This window comes from Talpa occidentalis, unplaced genomic scaffold (assembly GCF_014898055.3).
Source record: "Talpa occidentalis isolate TD23 unplaced genomic scaffold, MPIMG_talOcc4v2.1 talOcc4.7, whole genome shotgun sequence".
Lineage (NCBI taxonomy): Eukaryota > Metazoa > Chordata > Mammalia > Eulipotyphla > Talpidae > Talpa > Talpa occidentalis.
The window spans coordinates 39,195,411-39,212,645 of NW_023605083.1; the positions used below are offsets into that span (position 1 = coordinate 39,195,411).

At 54.1% G+C, this 17,235-nt stretch overlaps 2 protein-coding genes across 6 annotated transcripts in view; one reads left to right on the plus strand and one right to left on the minus strand.

Moving 5' to 3' along the window:
* Positions 1-7,670, plus strand: part of RUSC2 (RUN and SH3 domain containing 2) — a 65,947-nt gene extending 58,277 nt beyond the window's left edge. For 3 of the 4 annotated variants that reach the window (XM_054688655.1, XM_037495490.2, XM_037495489.2), the window contains exons 3-12: positions 677-1,294; positions 1,518-1,703; positions 1,868-2,008; positions 3,119-3,195; positions 3,404-3,578; positions 3,672-3,777; positions 4,453-4,499; positions 4,911-5,730; positions 5,824-5,961; positions 6,039-7,670. In XM_054688655.1, the coding sequence (XP_054544630.1) occupies positions 677-1,294; positions 1,518-1,703; positions 1,868-2,008; positions 3,119-3,195; positions 3,404-3,578; positions 3,672-3,777; positions 4,453-4,499; positions 4,911-5,730; positions 5,824-5,961; positions 6,039-6,240 (2,510 nt within the window). In that variant the 3' untranslated portion in view covers positions 6,241-7,670. The remainder of the gene's footprint in view (positions 1-676; positions 1,295-1,517; positions 1,704-1,867; positions 2,009-3,118; positions 3,196-3,403; positions 3,579-3,671; positions 3,778-4,452; positions 4,500-4,910; positions 5,731-5,823; positions 5,962-6,038) is intronic. The other variant, XM_054688656.1, reaches the window with a different exon arrangement.
* On the minus strand, positions 6,683-8,847 carry FAM166B (family with sequence similarity 166 member B). 2 transcript variants are annotated; one of them, XM_037495493.2, is made up of 6 exons: positions 8,617-8,847; positions 8,032-8,255; positions 7,739-7,944; positions 7,473-7,524; positions 7,197-7,394; positions 6,683-6,921 (listed from the first exon to the last, which is right to left on the minus strand). In XM_037495493.2, the coding sequence occupies exons 1-6, from the start codon at positions 8,670-8,672 to the stop codon at positions 6,833-6,835; spliced, it is 825 nt and encodes a 274-aa protein (XP_037351390.1). In that variant the 5' UTR covers positions 8,673-8,847; the 3' UTR covers positions 6,683-6,832. The 2 variants fall into 2 exon arrangements, with proteins under 2 accessions (XP_037351390.1, XP_037351389.1); XM_037495492.2 differs by having other exon boundaries at positions 7,730-7,944.
* Between the last annotated feature and the right edge of the window lie 8,388 nt (positions 8,848-17,235).

The following is a 17,235-nucleotide window of genomic DNA, read 5'->3' on the forward strand; positions in this document are numbered from 1 at the left end:
GAGGGGTGACCAGAGACCGAGCCTCGCATCCTGTAAAGAAATGTTTCACTATGCTTAGATTTGCTCCAGAATGAAATGTGTCAGGTTGAGTGGAGCTGGGGTGAGTGAAAGCTTGAAGTTAATAACGTCTTGACCCTGAAAATCCGATGCTGACTCCATGTCTTTATAAAGACATTAGAAACCAAGAACACAGTGGCTGTTCTGCCGACAGAAGTGGACGTCATCGGGAGAAAGGAGAAAAGTGATAGACAAGAGCTGTTTTAAAACAGCACATTTTAAAAGCAGAGCCCTCAATCTAGAGATCAGCAGGGAGACCAGGGGTCGCCTGTGCGATTTTCTGAACTTGAAAAACGCAGTGGAGAAAACGTGAAGTGAGGTATAAGAATGGAACCCTAAGATACACCTTGAAGTCAGGATGATGAGGGACTGAGTAACCGGGAGGCCCAAGACTGTACAGCAGCATAAGAATAGTAGGAAAAGGTTTGCAAAGGAAGGAGGAGGGAGCAGTGTCACTTTCCAGACCCGGATCCCGCCTACCCCGTCCAGTTCCTGCAGCCCAGGTCCTGCCCATCACCCCCCCCTGTCCCCAGCGAGCACCATCTCCTTCCTGCTGCTTTGCTTCCTCTTCTGTGGGGTTCAGTGTCTTTCTGATTCTTCTCCATCCCTGTTGCCACAGGGGGTGGTGCTGAGAGCCGGCCAGTCCTTCGCTACAGCAAGGAGCAGAGACCAACCACGCTGCCCATCCAGCCCTTCGTGTTCCAGCACCACTTCCCCAAGCAGTTGAGCAAGGCGCGCGCCCTCCACAGCCTTTCCCAGCTCTACAGCCTCTCGGGCTGCAGCCGTGCACAGCAGCCTGCCTCCCTGGCTGCCCAAATCACAGCCCCAGCTCCTTCGGGGGAATCGGCGGCATCCGCCAACAGGGGTGCCAGGAAAGCTGGGCCCGAGCCAGAAACCTCACGGCCATCGCCTCTGGGCAGCTACTCCCCCATCCGGAGTGCTGGCCCCTTTGGGCCCAGCACCGACTCTTCGGCTTCCACTTCCTGTTCCCCTCCCGCAGAGCAGGCCACAGCCACAAAAAGTTCACCCCCGTGGAGCCATTCCTGTCCTGCTGTCCGAACTGCCACCTCCCAGCAGCCACAGAAGGAGGATCAGAAGATACTGACCTTGGCTGAATACCGGCTCCATGGAACAGGAAGCTTGCCCCCCCTGGGCTCCTGGAGATCTAACCTCAGCCGAGCCGAGAGCCTGGGCCGGGGAGGGGGTGAGGGCAGCATGGCCTCCAGACCCAGTAATGGTATGAGCTTCAGCCCTCACCCCAGCACGTCTCCTGTCCTCTGACCGATTTCTTATGCTCCATCCTGGGGCCAGAGGTTAAATGTTGGCACCTCTCTCCCCACTTATCTCTGGATAATATCCTCTAATGCCAGCCTTCCTGGTTTGGAGGGCCCCCTGGGCGGATATGGAATGCTGTTTCCTGCTAACTCTTACTGTCTCTCCTGCATCTGTTCTGTTTCCAGCCAACCACCTATCCCCTCAAGCACTCAAGTGGCGGGAATACAGGAGGAAGAACCCCCTGGGGCCACCTGGTTTGTCAGGGAGCCTCGACCGAAGGCCACAGGAAGCTCGGCTGGCACGAAGGAACCCCATCTTCGAGTTCCCCGGCTCCCTTAGTGCTGCTGGCCACCCGAACTGCCGGCTGAACGGTGTGTGGCCCCGTCCCCAGCACACCCAGGGCAGGCCCGGCCCCAGCTGGGAGGGCCGAGAGAAGGGGTCGGTGCCGGCCTGTCTCCGCAGGCGTGAGGCACGGACCTGAGCTGCCGCTCTTGGAAGGAGAGTTGCTCAGGACTGATTATTCTCTTCTTTCCAGGCCAAGTAGTGAAGCCATTACCGCTGACCTGTCCAGACTTTCAGGACCCCTTTTCTTTGACTGAGAAGCCTCCAGCTGAGTTTTGTCTGTCGCCAGATGGCAGCTCAGAAGCCATTTCCATCGACCTGCTTCAGAAAAAAGGTGAATTTACCCTCTGCTCGGGCCCGGAGTTCTCTTCTCACTGGTGTCTGTTTCCCAGCCCTCCAGAATATTTCCCTGTTTTAAAAGCCCAGGTGCTGGGAAGGAATTAGGGAGCACAGGACAGAGGCAGCCCCTCGTGTGTATGCTGCGGGTGTGTGCAAGTGAGCCGGGGTCACTTGTCAGATGCTTAAGAATCAGGCTTCTTGCTCCTGCCCGAGGCAGCTGAGTGTAGCGAGGAGACTGCGTGTTGTCAATAAATGCCACGCACTGTAACGGGGGCGGGGGGTGAGGGGGCGATGGAGGACCGGGCCTAGTGGCGTGGATCACTGTGGAAGGGCTGACAAGAAGCCACCCTATTCAGCCCACAAAGGGCCACTGAGAGCCTCTCCGGTGAGATGGTGGGAAGAAACCTGAGCGTGATTGTGGGATGAAGGGAAGAAGCCTGTGAAGAGGGAGAAAGGAGGCTACAGGCCCTCGCACAGGCTGCGTTCGGGATGCAACGCTTAGGGGGAGCAAAGGACCTCGGGCCTCGGGCCAGAAAGGAACAGCCGCCTTCCCCGGAAGGAAATCAGGCCAGAGGGGGAGGGAGGGGCTCGGAGGGTAGATGTAATGTACAGCTCTGTCCTTTGGGTGAGAGGGAAGTTGAAGGAATTCCTGACCAGGGATCTCTTCCCTGTGGGAAGGACCAAGGTCTCGAGAAAAGGGGTGAAGGTTTGACGCAGTGACTTGAGGGAGTGGCAGTGGGTCCTGCAAGGCACCCATCAAAGACATGCTCTTCTCCGGCTCTGGTGTGAGTGGTAGCCATTAGCCTGGCTTCCCAGAGGAGAAGACCCACAGTTGGATCTAGAACTGGAGGAAGAGAGCAAGGAAATTAGGACCTTGAGGGTCTTGACAGCGGAATCCTGGAGGTGGGTTCAGGCTGGGAGGGGAAAATAAAAACACGAAGGTCTTAAGAACTGGGCAGAAACAGGAACGAGGCAGACGGGGATGCCTTGATGGGACCCAGCTGCGGGGACAGCGAGAGTGTGGAAGCCCCTCCCCGTCCTCACAGAGGACTCCATCCCGGCTGAGTTGCCCAAGAGCTTGCTCACATCAACGTCTTGCTTGCAGGACTGGTGAAAGCAGTTAACACCGCTGTGGACCTCATCGTGGCCCATTTTGGCACCAGCCGGGATCCTGGGGTGAAGGTAGGCAAGTGACTGTGGAGGGCTGAGCTCTCCCCTGCGGACCCTCACCCTTCTGCACGACCACCTTCCCCTCCTCTCTTGCGTTTAGAACCCAGAATTGGAAACCTAGGGGTGGGAGCCCAGAGAAGCACCCTGAGCACTCAGAGAGTCAGGGAGGACCCCAGCCAGGCTGCCGGTGATTCCCTGTTCTCCCCCACTGCATCTGCAGGCAAAACTGGGCAACAGTTCTGTGAGCCCCAATGTAGGCCACCTGGTCCTGAAGTACCTGTGCCCTGCGGTCCGGGCTGTGCTGGAGGATGGGCTCAAGGCTTTTGTGCTCGACGTCATTATCGGGCAACGGAAGAACATGCCGTGGAGTGTGGTGGAGGCCTCCACACAGCTCGGTAAGCGCCAGGGGACAAGAAGGGGCCTCGGGGCCTCAGGTTGAATTCCGCGTCCAGAGATGGGGCGTGTGACCTCCACTCTGACTTCTGCAGGTCCCTCCACCAAGGTCCTGCATGGCCTCTACAACAAAGTCAGCCAGTTCCCAGAGCTCACCAGTCACACCATGCGCTTCAACGCCTTCATCCTCGGCCTGCTCAAGTGAGTGTGGGGTGCGGCAAGACCCATGAACACGAACCCCCGGACCCTGCGCCTCTGAGGAAACAGTTCCCCAGACTGAAACAGAAAGGATGGCTCTGCCCAGGCTCACGTTCTCCCCACCTGGCCGCAGCCTCTCGATAGGTCGCTGGTCTCCCCTTGCGACCCTGGTTCCCCCCGGCACTGCTTTTACAAATCCATGATCTCACTTACTTGGAAATTAATCTGGTTTCTCAGTTTCTCTGATATTATAAACGTGATGCTCTTAATTCCAGCACTGCCTCCAAATCCAGCTCGACCTGAAGTCCACCTTAGGACCCACGTCGCAGTGTAGACTCTCCGTTCTCCAGTGTGGCCGCGGGTCATGCCCTTTGGCCCTGAGCTGCCCTTTACTCTCACTTAGCAGCCACCATGATTTCTTGGGTTCTGTGTGAGCTGCCACCATTCCAGGAGGAAGCGGATGGTTTGGGAGTCACATGTCCACCAGCCCCTCCCCACACCCCCACTGACCTCCCAGATCTCGAGTATATGCAGTTAGCCAGATAGCTTCCCCGCCGTAGAACAGTGTCCGCTCTCCCTCCGCCTTGTGTCTGCCCCCTGTGTCTGTCTCCTTGTCCCTGATCATCTGGCTATATCCACACAAGACTCAACTCTCTCCACCTATCTATCTCCCTACAGCATCCGGTCCCTGGAATTCTGGTTTAATCACCTCTATAACCATGAAGGTAATGCCCAGAATCCTGCTCTGTCTGCAAACTCAGGAGAGGCCGGACCTCAGAGGCTTACCAGGGGGTGGCACAGCTGTCCCTTCAGATGCCAGAGGTGGGGAGGGGAACCACACACGCTCTCCTCAAAGTCTGGGGCTTCTACCCGGTCCCTGCTCAGCTTCTGCTCGACTTAGAGCCTCGGGGTCGGCAGGACACTTAGGCAATCAGGGTGGCCATGTACCCCAACCCGTTTCCTCTGAACTCGGGGTTGCCATGTCAGGTGGTGACGTGTGCACTGCACACCCTCTGGAGGCATCGTTCGCACTGTGAGATGTCCACGTGGCTCTGCCCAGGAAGTTCTTCAAAGACCCACAACCAGGCCAGGCTCTGTTTCTTGTGCGGCTCAGTCCCTGTCTCTTTCTCCCCCAGATATTATCCAGACCCACTACCAGCCGTGGGGCTTCCTGAGTGCAGCACACACCGTGTGCCCTGGTCTCTTCGAGGAGCTGCTGCTGCTGCTCCAGCCCCTGGCCCTGCTGCCCTTCAGCCTCGACCTGCTGTTCCAGCACCGGCTGCTGCAGAGCGGGCAGCAGCAGCGGCAGCATAAGGAGCTGCTGCGGGTGTCCCAGGACCTGCTGCTATCTGCCCACTCGACGCTGCAGCTGACCCGGGCCCGGGGCCAGGAGGGCCCTGGAGAGATGGACAGGGCAGCCCATGGCGAGCGGGTGAAGGGTGTGGGAGCCCCAGAAGGCGGAGAAGACGAGGAAGAGGAAGAGACAGAAGAGGTGGCAGAGGTAGCTGGGGCCTCAGGACGTGGCAGGTGGGCCCGAGGCGGGCAGGCCGGCTGGTGGTACCAGCTCATGCAGAGCTCCCAGGTCTACATCGATGGCTCCGCTGAGGGCTCTAGGTTCCCCCGTGGTGGCAGCAGTAGCAGCAGTGGCAGCAGCAGTGAGAAGAAAAAGGGGGGAGGAGGTGGGGGGCCACCTCCCCGAGAGGGAGTAGTGGAAGGAGCAGAAGCCTGCCCTGCCCCTGAGGAGACGCTTGGCCGGGACCGGGGCTGGCCCTTCTGGATGGGGAGCCCCCCCGACTCTGTGCTGGCTGAACTGAGGCGCAGTCGGGAGAGAGAGGGGCCCGCTGCGCCCCCGGCAGAAAATGAAGAAGGCGCCTCAGAGCCTTCACCTGGGGGCATCAAGTGGGGACACCTCTTTGGGTCCCGGAAGGCTCAACGGGAGGCCCGACCCACCAACAGGTGAGCACAAGCCGGGGGTGTAGATGGAGGGAGTTGGGGGGCCTGATCTGAGCCAGCGCACATACAGCCAGGGCCCTGCCCACTCTCCCCTAGGCTACCCTCGGACTGGCTGAGCCTGGACAAGTCCATGTTCCAACGAGTGGCGCAAACAGTGGGTGCCCGCCGGGAGCCGGAGCCCAGGGAGAGCCCGCAGGGGCCCCCCTCTCCAGGCCTGCCCTCCAAGCCTCCGTGGTGAGCCCGGGGAAGGAGGCCCGGGGCTGGGTTCAGCTTTGCGGCTTTTCTCTGACCTCCTCTTTCTGTTCCCGCAGCGAGGTGAAGGCGCTCTGCCACCACCTGGCCACAGGCCCCGGGCAGCTGAGCTTCCGCAAGGGAGATATCCTCCGGGTGCTGGGGCCAGCGGGAGGAGACTGGCTGCGCTGCAGCCGCGGCCCTGACACCGGCCTGGTGCCTCTGGCCTACGTGACCTTGACCCCAACTCCAAGTTCAACCCCTGGAAGCAGCCAAAACTGAGGCCTTGTGCATGCTGGTGGCCTCAGGGACCCTCATTACCCCCACAGACTCAGCCTGAGAGCCCTTCGCAAGCCCTGGGCTTGGCTACAGAGAACAGACTGAGAACTGGGGGCCACGTATCCCTGTGCTCAGTATTAATTACTCCCCCTTAACTGTTCCAGTGACCTCATCCAGACCTCCACCCAGGAAAGGGGGGCGGGGATGCAGCACTGGGCTGCCCAGGACGCCCCTGGCCCACGGGGGCCAGCATTTCCATGGGTACAGACAAGCGTGTCCCTGTGGAGTGAGGTGACCAGAGGCCCGTTTGCAGGGTCTCCTAGGCCAGATGGCGAGAAGGATGGGTGACAGTATTGGGGCCAGATTCCGAAGCCCCCAGCTGTAAATAGGCCGTGACCAGTGCCTGGTGGTCAAAAGAGGGAGGAGGAGCCCAGGCTTCTGTTTATGTATTTATTTATTTATTTATTACACCTATTAATAAAAAAGGTGCTTGGCCTCCAAACCACTTTCTCTTTGTGCCTCCCCTCATCCCCCAGCCCAAGTGGATGGCTGGAGAAGATGAAAAGGGAAAAGAGAACTTGAAGTCCGGGTGTCCCTACACCAGGAGCTGCTTCTGCAGGGTGCTCAGGCCCAGAGCATCTTGGGTGAGATACCCGTACGTGCGGCCAAACTGGAACTTATACCCTGCGTGGCGAAGAGAGTCTCATTTGTGGCCAGCGGCGTGACAAAGCCATTTACCTGTCAGCCAGTTGCCTAGACCCGCCAAGCTGCCTTCTAAAATCGGGTCTTACTCTCCACTCTGAGCTCCCTCAGTTCCCTCTCTGCCCAGAGGTAAAGCTGAACCATGCGATCTGAAGTTCCCCCCAGAGCTGTCGTCCCAACTTCTAAGCCACCTCCACTCCACCCATCGCCACCTCACAAATCTTTGTCCCAAAGCCGCTCTCTGGGCCTCTCCTCACCTGGCACATAGCCCCCGTAGTGAGGTATAAGGCCCAGGTCCGGAGGGTAGCTCCTGGGAAGTGGGGGGAGATGTTTGGGATCCTTTGGGGAACTGCCCTGTGAGTGCATCTGTCCAAATTCCTGCAGGGCCTGGTTGGTGAGCACAGGAAAGCTGGAGCCAAAGAGGAAGCGGGCCCGGGGCACATAACCAGTGAAGCCTGTGGGGATGGGATGCTGAGTCCAGACGTCCTGAGGGGCCCCCCTGCCTCTGGCCATTTGCCCCTCCTCTCTCTCACCTGACATGAAGAACTTTTGAGGATCTTTGTCATCCATGGAATAGGGGGAAGCCTTGTGGAGGGAAGTTGGTAGTAGAAAAACGGGACTATCAGAGTCCGCCCCTGCGCTCTCCACAAGCACCCCGGGCAGTGGAGCTGGCTGGCCAGCCCGCCTCCCCGGTACCCACAGCCATGCTACCCGTGGCCACCCCGGGCCTGGACGCACCAAGGTAAGGTTCTCTCTCCCACCCCGCCGTACCCCCCGCCAGCCTTCGCACTTGCTCCACCTCCTGCCCCGGCTCTGCCTCCTTCGCCTCCAGCTCTGGCTCTGCCTTTGCCTCTTGGCCTTTCTCCACGTCGTCTTCTCCTCTGCCCTTCCTTGGCAGCTGTCGAGTCCCCTGCCTACCGTGCCACTGAGTAAAATTATTCAGAGCCTCAGCCCAGACCTGGCTGCAGTTCTTGGCAAAGATGAATTGTGCCTGGGGTACAAAACCTGGGTGGGCAGGGGATAAGGAAGGCTTCTATTAGCGTTTGGGACATGCTTTGGGGTGGGGGCCGCTGTTCATACCTGGGTCCCTACCTGTGTACCCGGGGATCATGCTGGAGCCGAGCCGCTCATGCCCACGCCTGCCAGGCAGGCTTCCTCTGGGAACCTCGGGAGATCGTGGAGGCCGAATGGGAGGCAGAAGTGTGCGATGGGCCGGGGGCCAGGCTAGGCCAGGAGAGCCTTGAAGTAGCTTACCCGTCATCTGCCCGTAAGTCTGGCCCATGCTGAACCGAAGTAGTGGGCAGTGTCCAGAGTACCTGTAGCGCAGGACTCACCTCACTGCCAGAATCCCCTGCCCCACCCTCCCCAGAGGCCTCTGAAGCCCTGATCTTTACTGGACTCGGATGTGGAGCAGGCATTTCTCAGCTCCCTGGGTTCCCAGCCCTCCCCCTCTGCTGTTACTCTGTTACCATGGAGCGGAAAACACAGCTTCCTGGCAGGCTCTGCTGCCACTAGTCCCCCGCTTTGGCTTTTTCATCCAACACTACAGATACCCCAGCCCCGAGCCCCCACAGCCCGAGGGTCCATTTGCCCCAAGGTCTAGGTGGTCCAAGTCCCATATCCCTGTAACCCGCCTCCCAGAAGCAAGCAGGGGTGTTCTGTGGGGAGCAGTCTTACCCCGGGATATAATGAGGGCCCCTAGGGCTCAGCCCCGGAGTGAAGGTGCTGGTCATAGCCCTGGGAACCCTGGCAGTTGCTTCTGTTCCCTTCCGAGGAGGCTCTGCTGTGCGTGCACACGCCGGAGTCTGGGCCTGGGGGGCAGAGCCAGAGGCGGGAGGTGGGGCTGAGGGAGGAGAGAAGGGAGGGGGCACCGGTGTGATGGCTGCCAGGGCCACGGCTGGGGAGGACAGCAGAGGCACACCCCCGTCTGCCCCAGGATGAATGCAGTGCTGCTCCCCAGCGACAGAGGAGCCCGAGGGGCACAGCTTCCGAGGAAGGCCTGAGGTAGGAGGTGGGAGAGCAAACACAGCTGGGCCCACTGAGCTCTGCCAGTAAAGAGGACCCTTCCTTCTTGAGCACCTGCCTGAGATGTGGGTTCTGCTTTGTCTTGGTTGAGGTGATGGAAAAGAAGTCCCAGAGGGGAGGTGATAAATGACAGGTGACAGGGGGGATGGGGACCTAGACACCTCTAGGCAGTGCCTTTGTTTTTATTAATAATCTTTATTGATTGATTATCTACTGTAATCTGGATCATCATCCGCCCACACACCACGCTCTGCTGGGCGCCCTGTATGGTGGCAGATTGTGCCCTAGGAAGGAGCCAGAAAATCTGAGCCCCATGTGGCTCTGGGCAAGTCATTTAGTGTCTCTGAACCCCACCACCCTCATTCATAGCATGCAAATAACTACTGCTCCCCCTGCGACCCTTGTGAGGTCACGTGAATGTGTGAGGTGCCTTTGGTAACAATAAAGACTATGGAGCCAGAATGGTGATGGCCTGTGGCCATTCTCTGAGCAGGTGATTAACCTCCTGAACCCGAATTCCCTAAACTTTAATAACGTGCAGCTGAAGATAACTTAATCCACCAAGGTGCGATTAAGGATAAAGTCAGATGGTGTGTGAAGGAACGAGCTTACCCCCGCGCCTGGCTCCCAGCCACTGAATTTTCTTCCCTATTGTCTAGTATTATCTCTAAGTTTCTAACACATGGAAGGGCAACGAATGGCTTGTAAGTTCAGTGGATTTTCAAAGGAAGGAGATAGTGTGATGTTGGGATTAAGACTAGGGGGCAAGTTAAAATTTGTTAAGAAACAATTCAAATTGTAAGAGCGCAGAAATCAGAACTGGAAGCGGAGCTCTCAGAGCAGGGGGCCAGGGCCGCCCACCTTTACAGAAGGCAGAGCCTCTGCTCTTCACTCTGCCCTGAGACTGGCAGAGCCTGGGCGGACACGCGTGCGTCACTGACTTCTTAGGAATTGCACGAGAGTGCGCGCTCCAAGGAATGCATTTCATATTCCTCGCCGCGCTGCCGAGGACAGTTGACATTGCAGGGTTCTCAGCTCACGGTTAATATGCTAGAGAGAGAGTGGGAGCTGAAGGGAGGGCCCAGAATAGCAGCAGTGTGTGGAGGATAACAACCTGGAATTATGAATTCTGTAACAGACAGCGTCGGTTGCACACCTCAGACCTATTCTCAGCTTCCATTTCCATTCTTCAATTTGTTTTTCTGAGCAGCCAAAAACCTCAGGGAAGCTTGGAGCCAGCTCTCAGAATGAGTCTGGATTAGTCTAAGCCCGTCATAAAGGGTCCTGTTCCTCCTTGCCAGTTGGTTAGGCATGGACTTACGGCATTGCAGACAGTAAGGGGGAGACCGCTGGAGGGAGAGTGTGCTCTGGGGGACATTTATTAACTCTTTTAAAATATGCACAGGGCCTCCCTGGTGTGCAAGGGGTTAAGTCTCAGCACTATAGCTATCCCCAGCCAGGGAGCTACCCACATGGCACAGCAGACCTCTCCTGACCCCCGCTGCTCCCCTCAGCAGTGTGTTTCAGTAGATCTGCCTGTTCTGCTCCCCACTCTGGTGAATCCTCACCCCGCCACACCTCTAGCTTACACCCCAGTTCTTGTATGCATAAATAAAGAAATCTTTAAAAAAATAAATTTGAGGTTGGGATATAGAGTTTGACATAAAGACTAGAACAAATGCCACAGAAAATACCATGGCAATTAGAATCAGGGAATGAGCAAATACAAGTTAGGGGAGCAGGTTAGATTTAGGGTTTGTGAAGAGCCACACTCGGTGCCACAGCCCACTCCTAGAGGCCAAACAGCCTCTTAAATATTATTGTTTCCATCTGAGTAAAGAGTGGTTCTGAGTAGGGCCTTCCTGGTGGTGTAGGGGTTGTCTCAGTGCTGTCACCGCCACAGGCTGAGTTTGATCCCTGGCCAGAGAACCTGCAGGTCAGAAGGATATTCCAGCCTGGGAAAGGGACGAATAGAAATGCTCAGTCTCTAACCCTTCTTCCTGCTGGTAGTCACAACAGTAACTCAACCACCACTTACTCCTGGTGGGAGCCCCCAGGCTCGGTGGCCAGTGGTAGATGTGTGTAAGGGGCAGGAGAACACGGAGCAGGATCTCTATGACCCGAGCAGACAGGGTAAAGGAGGCGTCCTGGAGCCCTCGGTGGCTTTTGCAGGCTTTTATTGGGATTTACCAGGTACACGGCAGGCAGTGGGCCTCCCAGCCCCCAGTAAGTCTTCACTATGTCTGGGCTCTCCGGCCTTCTCTCGCGTTCTCTCTGCTTCTCTGCTCTTCTCATGGTTCTTCTCGTGGTTCTGCTTCTGCTGGTGTCCTCGTGACGCCGCCCTTATAAGCCCAGTCCTCAGTCCAAGAGAATTCCATCTACATATGCCCACACCCTACTCCAGGTGCCCGCCATCAGGCATGCATTCAGGACCACAGGGATCCATCATCAATCCTAATGGCGGGAGGGCAGAAAAGCCCGACACTTTTTCACTTACCCTACAATGAGGCAGTAGAGAGAGATGTCTGCACTGGGGTTACGACCATCTACAAGATGAAGATGCAGTTAAGGAAACCACAACAGCCTGCCCCTTCCACACGCCCTCTGAGGTCTCCGAAACAGCAGTCTTCGACTTTCTACGGTTCTGCCTTTGATACTGAGACCAGGAATTGCTGTAAAATAGTCTGTAATTACAAATATCAAAGCATCATGTTGTACACCTGAAACTAATACAGTTATATGTCAACTATACCTCAAAATTTAAACATCAGTCGGAACATTTGTCAGACAAACAAAAAAATCTCACATAGATCCCAGGGAAATCCTTTGATTAGAAATCATAACTGGGCAAGCTTGAATCCCACGAGGAGGATGAATAAGAAGAAAATCATGGAACATTTGAAAAAGCTTCCTCAAATCCAGAGGCCACCAAAATTGAAACAGAAAAAATCAACTCCAAAAGATTACATACAACGCATCTTTTTTAAGTTTAAAAAAATGGGTGCAACAAAACTAAGAGGGAACGCCAGTTCATGATGAACATCAGTGTCAGATGATTACCTGACTTACAGTGAGAAAAATTGGCGGTGGGGGTGGGTCCGTGTATGTTATTATTGTCAAGTCTCAGTTCTTGTTTTGGTTGGGGGTTTCATAAATGCTTCTTATTTCACATTATCATAATTCAAGCAGCGGTCAATGATGAGGGTGAGTCATAAGCCAAATCTGTGGGGTGACATCCAAAAAGTAGAAATTATCAAAAACAGTGGTTTGCTAGATATTTATACATGTTTCTGTTTTTAGCAGCTCAAGAAGTCAGGGTCCTCCCTGGTGGCATAGGGGTGAAGTCTCAGTGCTGTCACCACTACAGCCTGAGTTCAATCCCCAGCCAGGGAGCTAACCCACATATGGTATAGGAGGCCTCGCCTGTTTGCCCACTGCTCCCCTCAGCAGTGTATTTCAGTAGATCCTCCTGTTCTGCTCCCCACTCTGTCTTTGGTGAAACCTCTCACTCCCTGCACCCCTGGCCTACACCCCAGTTCTTCTATGCAAAAATAAAAAAAAAAATAAGTTTTTAAAGTAGCTTAAGAAGTAAAAATATTTTAAAAGAACACCAAAATCTGAATACAGATGATTTATTGCTGTACACAGGGGGCTCTAAAAACTGGCTGGATGGTTGAGACCTGGCAGTGCATGAACTCACAGTACGGGCTTGAGCAAATCACTTAACATCTTTGAACCTCAGTTTCCACATTTGTAAAATGTAAAATTACATTCCACAAATGTAAAACACTGGATGGTTATTCAGAATTTCCAATTCTAATTCCGTTCTCTATTTGCCAATGCAAGTATTATATGGATAAAAAATAATAAAATTGTTTAAATAACAGAAACTGATACGCTTTCAGAGTCATTTATAAGTGCAACCATATTTTTTAAGTTCCCTCACTTGCAGCCCCAAGTGAGACTTACTAAACTACAACTTTTCAGAAAAATAGGCTCGAATTCGATCCCCAGCCGGCCAGGGAGCTACCCACATGGCACAGCAGACCTCTCCTGACTCACTCGCTACTCCCCTCAGCAGTGTATTTCGGTCTGTCTGCCTGTTCTCTCCCTTCTCTGCCTCTGGTGAATCCTCTCACCCCCTGCACCTCTGCCCTGTACCCCAGTTCTTGTATGCATAAATAAATCTTTAAAAAAAAAAAGGCTGTTACCTGGATAGCACTGTTCTGAGCTTAGATAGAGAGTGGATAGAAGCAAAGGAAACAGCACAGTCTCTTTGGCCTTTACATATACGCTATCCTTCAAACCCACAAGATCAATATTTTATTAAACATTTCTGCAAGGCAATTACCTTCTGGTTGACACGGAGATGAACAGATAAATAAGACATAGTTCCTGATCTCAGTGATTTACAATTTTAAAGAAGAGACAGGTACAGAAAAAGACAGAATAAAATAAATGTCACAATGGAGATTTAAACAAAAACAACTAACCATAAAAATCTCAAAAATTCCAACAGGGGGCCTCCCTGGTGGCACAGGGGTTCAAGTCTCAGTGCTATCAAGCTGTCAAGCTGTTGCCAGCCACTGTGGCATGAGTTCAATCCCCAGCCAGGGAACTAACCGACATGGCACAGCAGACCTCTCCTGACTCACCCGCTGCTCCCCTCAGCAGTGTATTTCAGTAAATCTGCCAGTTCTGCTCCCCACTCTGTCTCTGGTGAATCCTCTCATCCCCTGCACCTCTGGCCTGCACCCCAGTTATTGTATTCATAATAAAAATAAGTCTTTAAAAAAAAGAAATGATAGCATATTATTTTCTAACTCCTATATTGATGAACTTAAAACAGTGGATCTCAATCAGAGAGTTTTTTTCTTATTCAAATTGCTCATTTTTATTTTTTTTACATCATTGTTCATTTTTAAACAATATTTGCTTCCCCCCACCCCCTCAGGTGTAGTCCCCACAGAGTTTCCTTCCCCAGTGCACCCGTGCACCCTCACCTCAGTCCCCTGTGCTCCTCCCTCCCTCTGATCCCTCTCCCTCCTCCTCCCCTGCAGTGTGTCTCTGTCAATCAGAGACAGTTTCACCCCTGAGGGGACAACTGGCTATGTCTAGAGATATTTTCGGTTGTCACAATTTGGGGAAGTTGCAGTGGCATCCACTGGGTAGAGGCCAAGGATGCTGCTAAATATCCTACAATGCACAAGATAGTCCCCTATAGCAAAGAATTGTCTAGTCCAAAATATCAATAGTTCCAGGTTTGAAAAAACCTATTCTAGACAATGATCGTTGGTTACTAACATCGCTAAAAGACCATCACTCACTTATGGCAACAGCACAACTGAGGCAGGGATAAGTGATTTTGACCAACAGGTCGCCAACAAAATGGTCTGATCAATTCAAGGTAAATAAGGGTTTGTATATCCTCCTCCTGTTTTGTTGTTTTTTCCATGTTTGACATTTTCCACCATAAAAAGTTTAAAAAACAAGATCTTCTAATAGCTTAATTCAAGGAACATTTAAAACTTATTGTAGGGGGCCTCCCTGGTGGCGCAAGGGGTTAAGCACAGCACTATGAAGCTATCCACAGCCTCTGCAGCACGAGTTTGATCCCCTGGCCGGCCAGGGAGCTACCCACAAGGCTCAGAGACACGCCCGCTGTTCCCCACCTCAGGATTGTATTTCAGAAGATCTGCCTGTTCTGTTCCCCACTCTGTCTCTGGTGAATCCTCTCACTCCCTGCACCTCTAGCCTATATCCCAGTTCTTGTATGCATAAATAAATAAATCTAAAAAAAAAAACCTATTTTAGCAAACCCCTCTGCACTATTTAATATTGTTGGTTATTACACTTTCCTTAGACTCTCGATTCCTTGGATTCCATGGCACCAGGCTTTCTAAGAGATTCTCTTCCTTTAGTTCGTTTCTTCTCAGTCTCCTTCATGAACTTCTCTGCCATGCATTCTTTAATGTTGGTGTCCCCAGGATCGCATTGTCAGCTTATTTCTCCCTTTACACACCCTACCTGGATGACCACATCTGCTTTCTTAGCTTCCTTTACCCTCACCCTTCAGCTGATGGTGATTATCTCTATCCTCCTCCTAGCTCCTTTATCTCAGGTGATGTTACTCAGTGATCTAAACTAGAAATTTAAAAATTACTCTGGCTGATGCTCTTTCTCCACACAAGACTCACTTTGGATACTCATCAACCAGCAAGTTTTTCCATGCTAGTTGAACATTTCCTCCACTCCTTCCCTGTTATCCCTCTCCTTATTCAGTTCCTCATCCTCTCTCCAGACTGGAGCACTGTCAGAGCCTCCTTCCTAAATCAGTCTCTTCCTAAATCTTTCTAAAACAGGAACCTGCTCCTTGGCTTGGAATTAATATTACCAACTACAGTAATTCTCAAACTTGCATGAAGGTTCCGATAGGTGCTGGTTATCAACTATATTATTTAAAGAAATGAAACAAATTCCAAGTGTTTATAGATCTTATACAACTATAGAACACACATCCACATGGAGTTGCAGATGTTAACACTAACTTAATGTGATGAACATGTTTTGCTGGAACCCAATTCCCCCTGGAAGAGTGCATAGGATGCCCAGGGCCCAGGCCCGGGTCCTCGAAGCCGCCTGTCTCCCCCGGCTCTGGGAAGACTTGTCAGTGTCTTGGGTTTTTCTCCCAACAAGTGCGGAACCTTCTCGTGCAGGGTGCTCTGGGCGGCATCTGGCCTTCTCTCAACCTCATACAACGTTTACAATTTAGAACAGCCTTTATTCTTTTCTCAGCGCCTTGACAAATGAACAGCACTTCTTGGCTCAAACTCTCACAAAGATGGGACAGGACGGTGAAGAGGCAGTCACGGCTGCAGACGATGCGTATATTATTTTTTTTTAAGATTAATTTATTTATGCACACAAGAGCTGGGGTACAGGCCGGAGATGTGGGCGGGTGAGAGGTTTATCAGAGACAGAGTGGGGAGCAGAACAGCAGACTGACTGAAACACACTGCTGAGGGGAGCAGCGGGCGAGACAGGAGAGGTCTGCTGCGCCATGTGGGTTGCTCTCTGGTCGGCAGGGGATCGAACTCGTGCCGTAGAGGCTGCTGATTGCTCCACAGGGGTGTCCAACCCCCTGCGCCACCAGGGAGGCCCTTATATTAACTTTCTTTTTGCTGCCCACACAAACAGAAACGCAGCGCTTGAGAATTTTTTTTCAAGAACTCAGCCTCGCCCTCTGAAGTTCCGCGCAGGGTTTGGCTGAGTCCGCAGCCTGCCTCGCAGCCGCCTCCATGGCGCCGCTAGGTGGCGCCGCTAGGTGGCGCCGCGCTGACCGAGCCACAGCCGCTCGCCCCCGCGGTCCCCGGTGCCGGGGGCCGTCCCTCGTGCCCCGCGACGATTGGCTATTTCGACCGGCGGAGGGGGTGGAGCTAGCGAGAACCGGAAGCGTCGGGTATGGCGAGGCACAGGTCCTGAGATCGCACATGCGCACTCGGGACCCGCCGACTTAAAGAGGACAGCTGCGGCGCCTCCCTGGTGGCGCAAGGGGTTAAGACGCTGCCTATAAAGCAGACCGAAGGCTCTGCAGTACGAGTTCGATTCCCCCGCCAGGGAGAAACCCCCATGGCGCGGCAGACCTCTCCTGTCTCACCCGCTGCTCCCCTCAGCAGTGTATTTCAGTCGGTCTGCCTGTTCTGCTCCCCGCTTTGTCTCTAGTGAATCTTCTCACCCTGCCCCCACACTTCTGGCCTGTACCCCAGTTCTTGTATGCATAAATAAATGAATCTTAAATAAATAAAAAGAGGACAGCTGCGGCGCCTCCTCCGGGCTGAGGGGGCAGAGGTTCTCCTGACAGCAGAGAGCCGAACCCGTCGGGGGTTGGGGGGTTCACCCTGACGAGGGCCACACTGCGGGGAGGAGTCACTTTGAGAGGAGGGGGTCACAATGGCTGGTGAAGTCACTCCAAGAGGAGGGGTCCCCGCGCGGGGGAGCGCCCAGAGGACAGCCTCGCACTGAGGGGCTGGGCACACCGAGGGTGGGGGTATCACACTGGGGGGAGGTCCCACGGGGGCGGGGGTGTCTCGCCGAAGAAGAGGGGTCCCCGAAGGGGGTGTCTGAGTGAACAGGGGTCTCCATGACGGGCGGGGATCGCGCGGAGAAAGGGGCTTCCGCGCCGGCGGAGACGGTGCCGCGAGGTCGTTTGGACACAACACAGGTCCAGGCCGGGTGGTCCCCGGGCGGCGGCGCTGGACTCTGAACCGTACC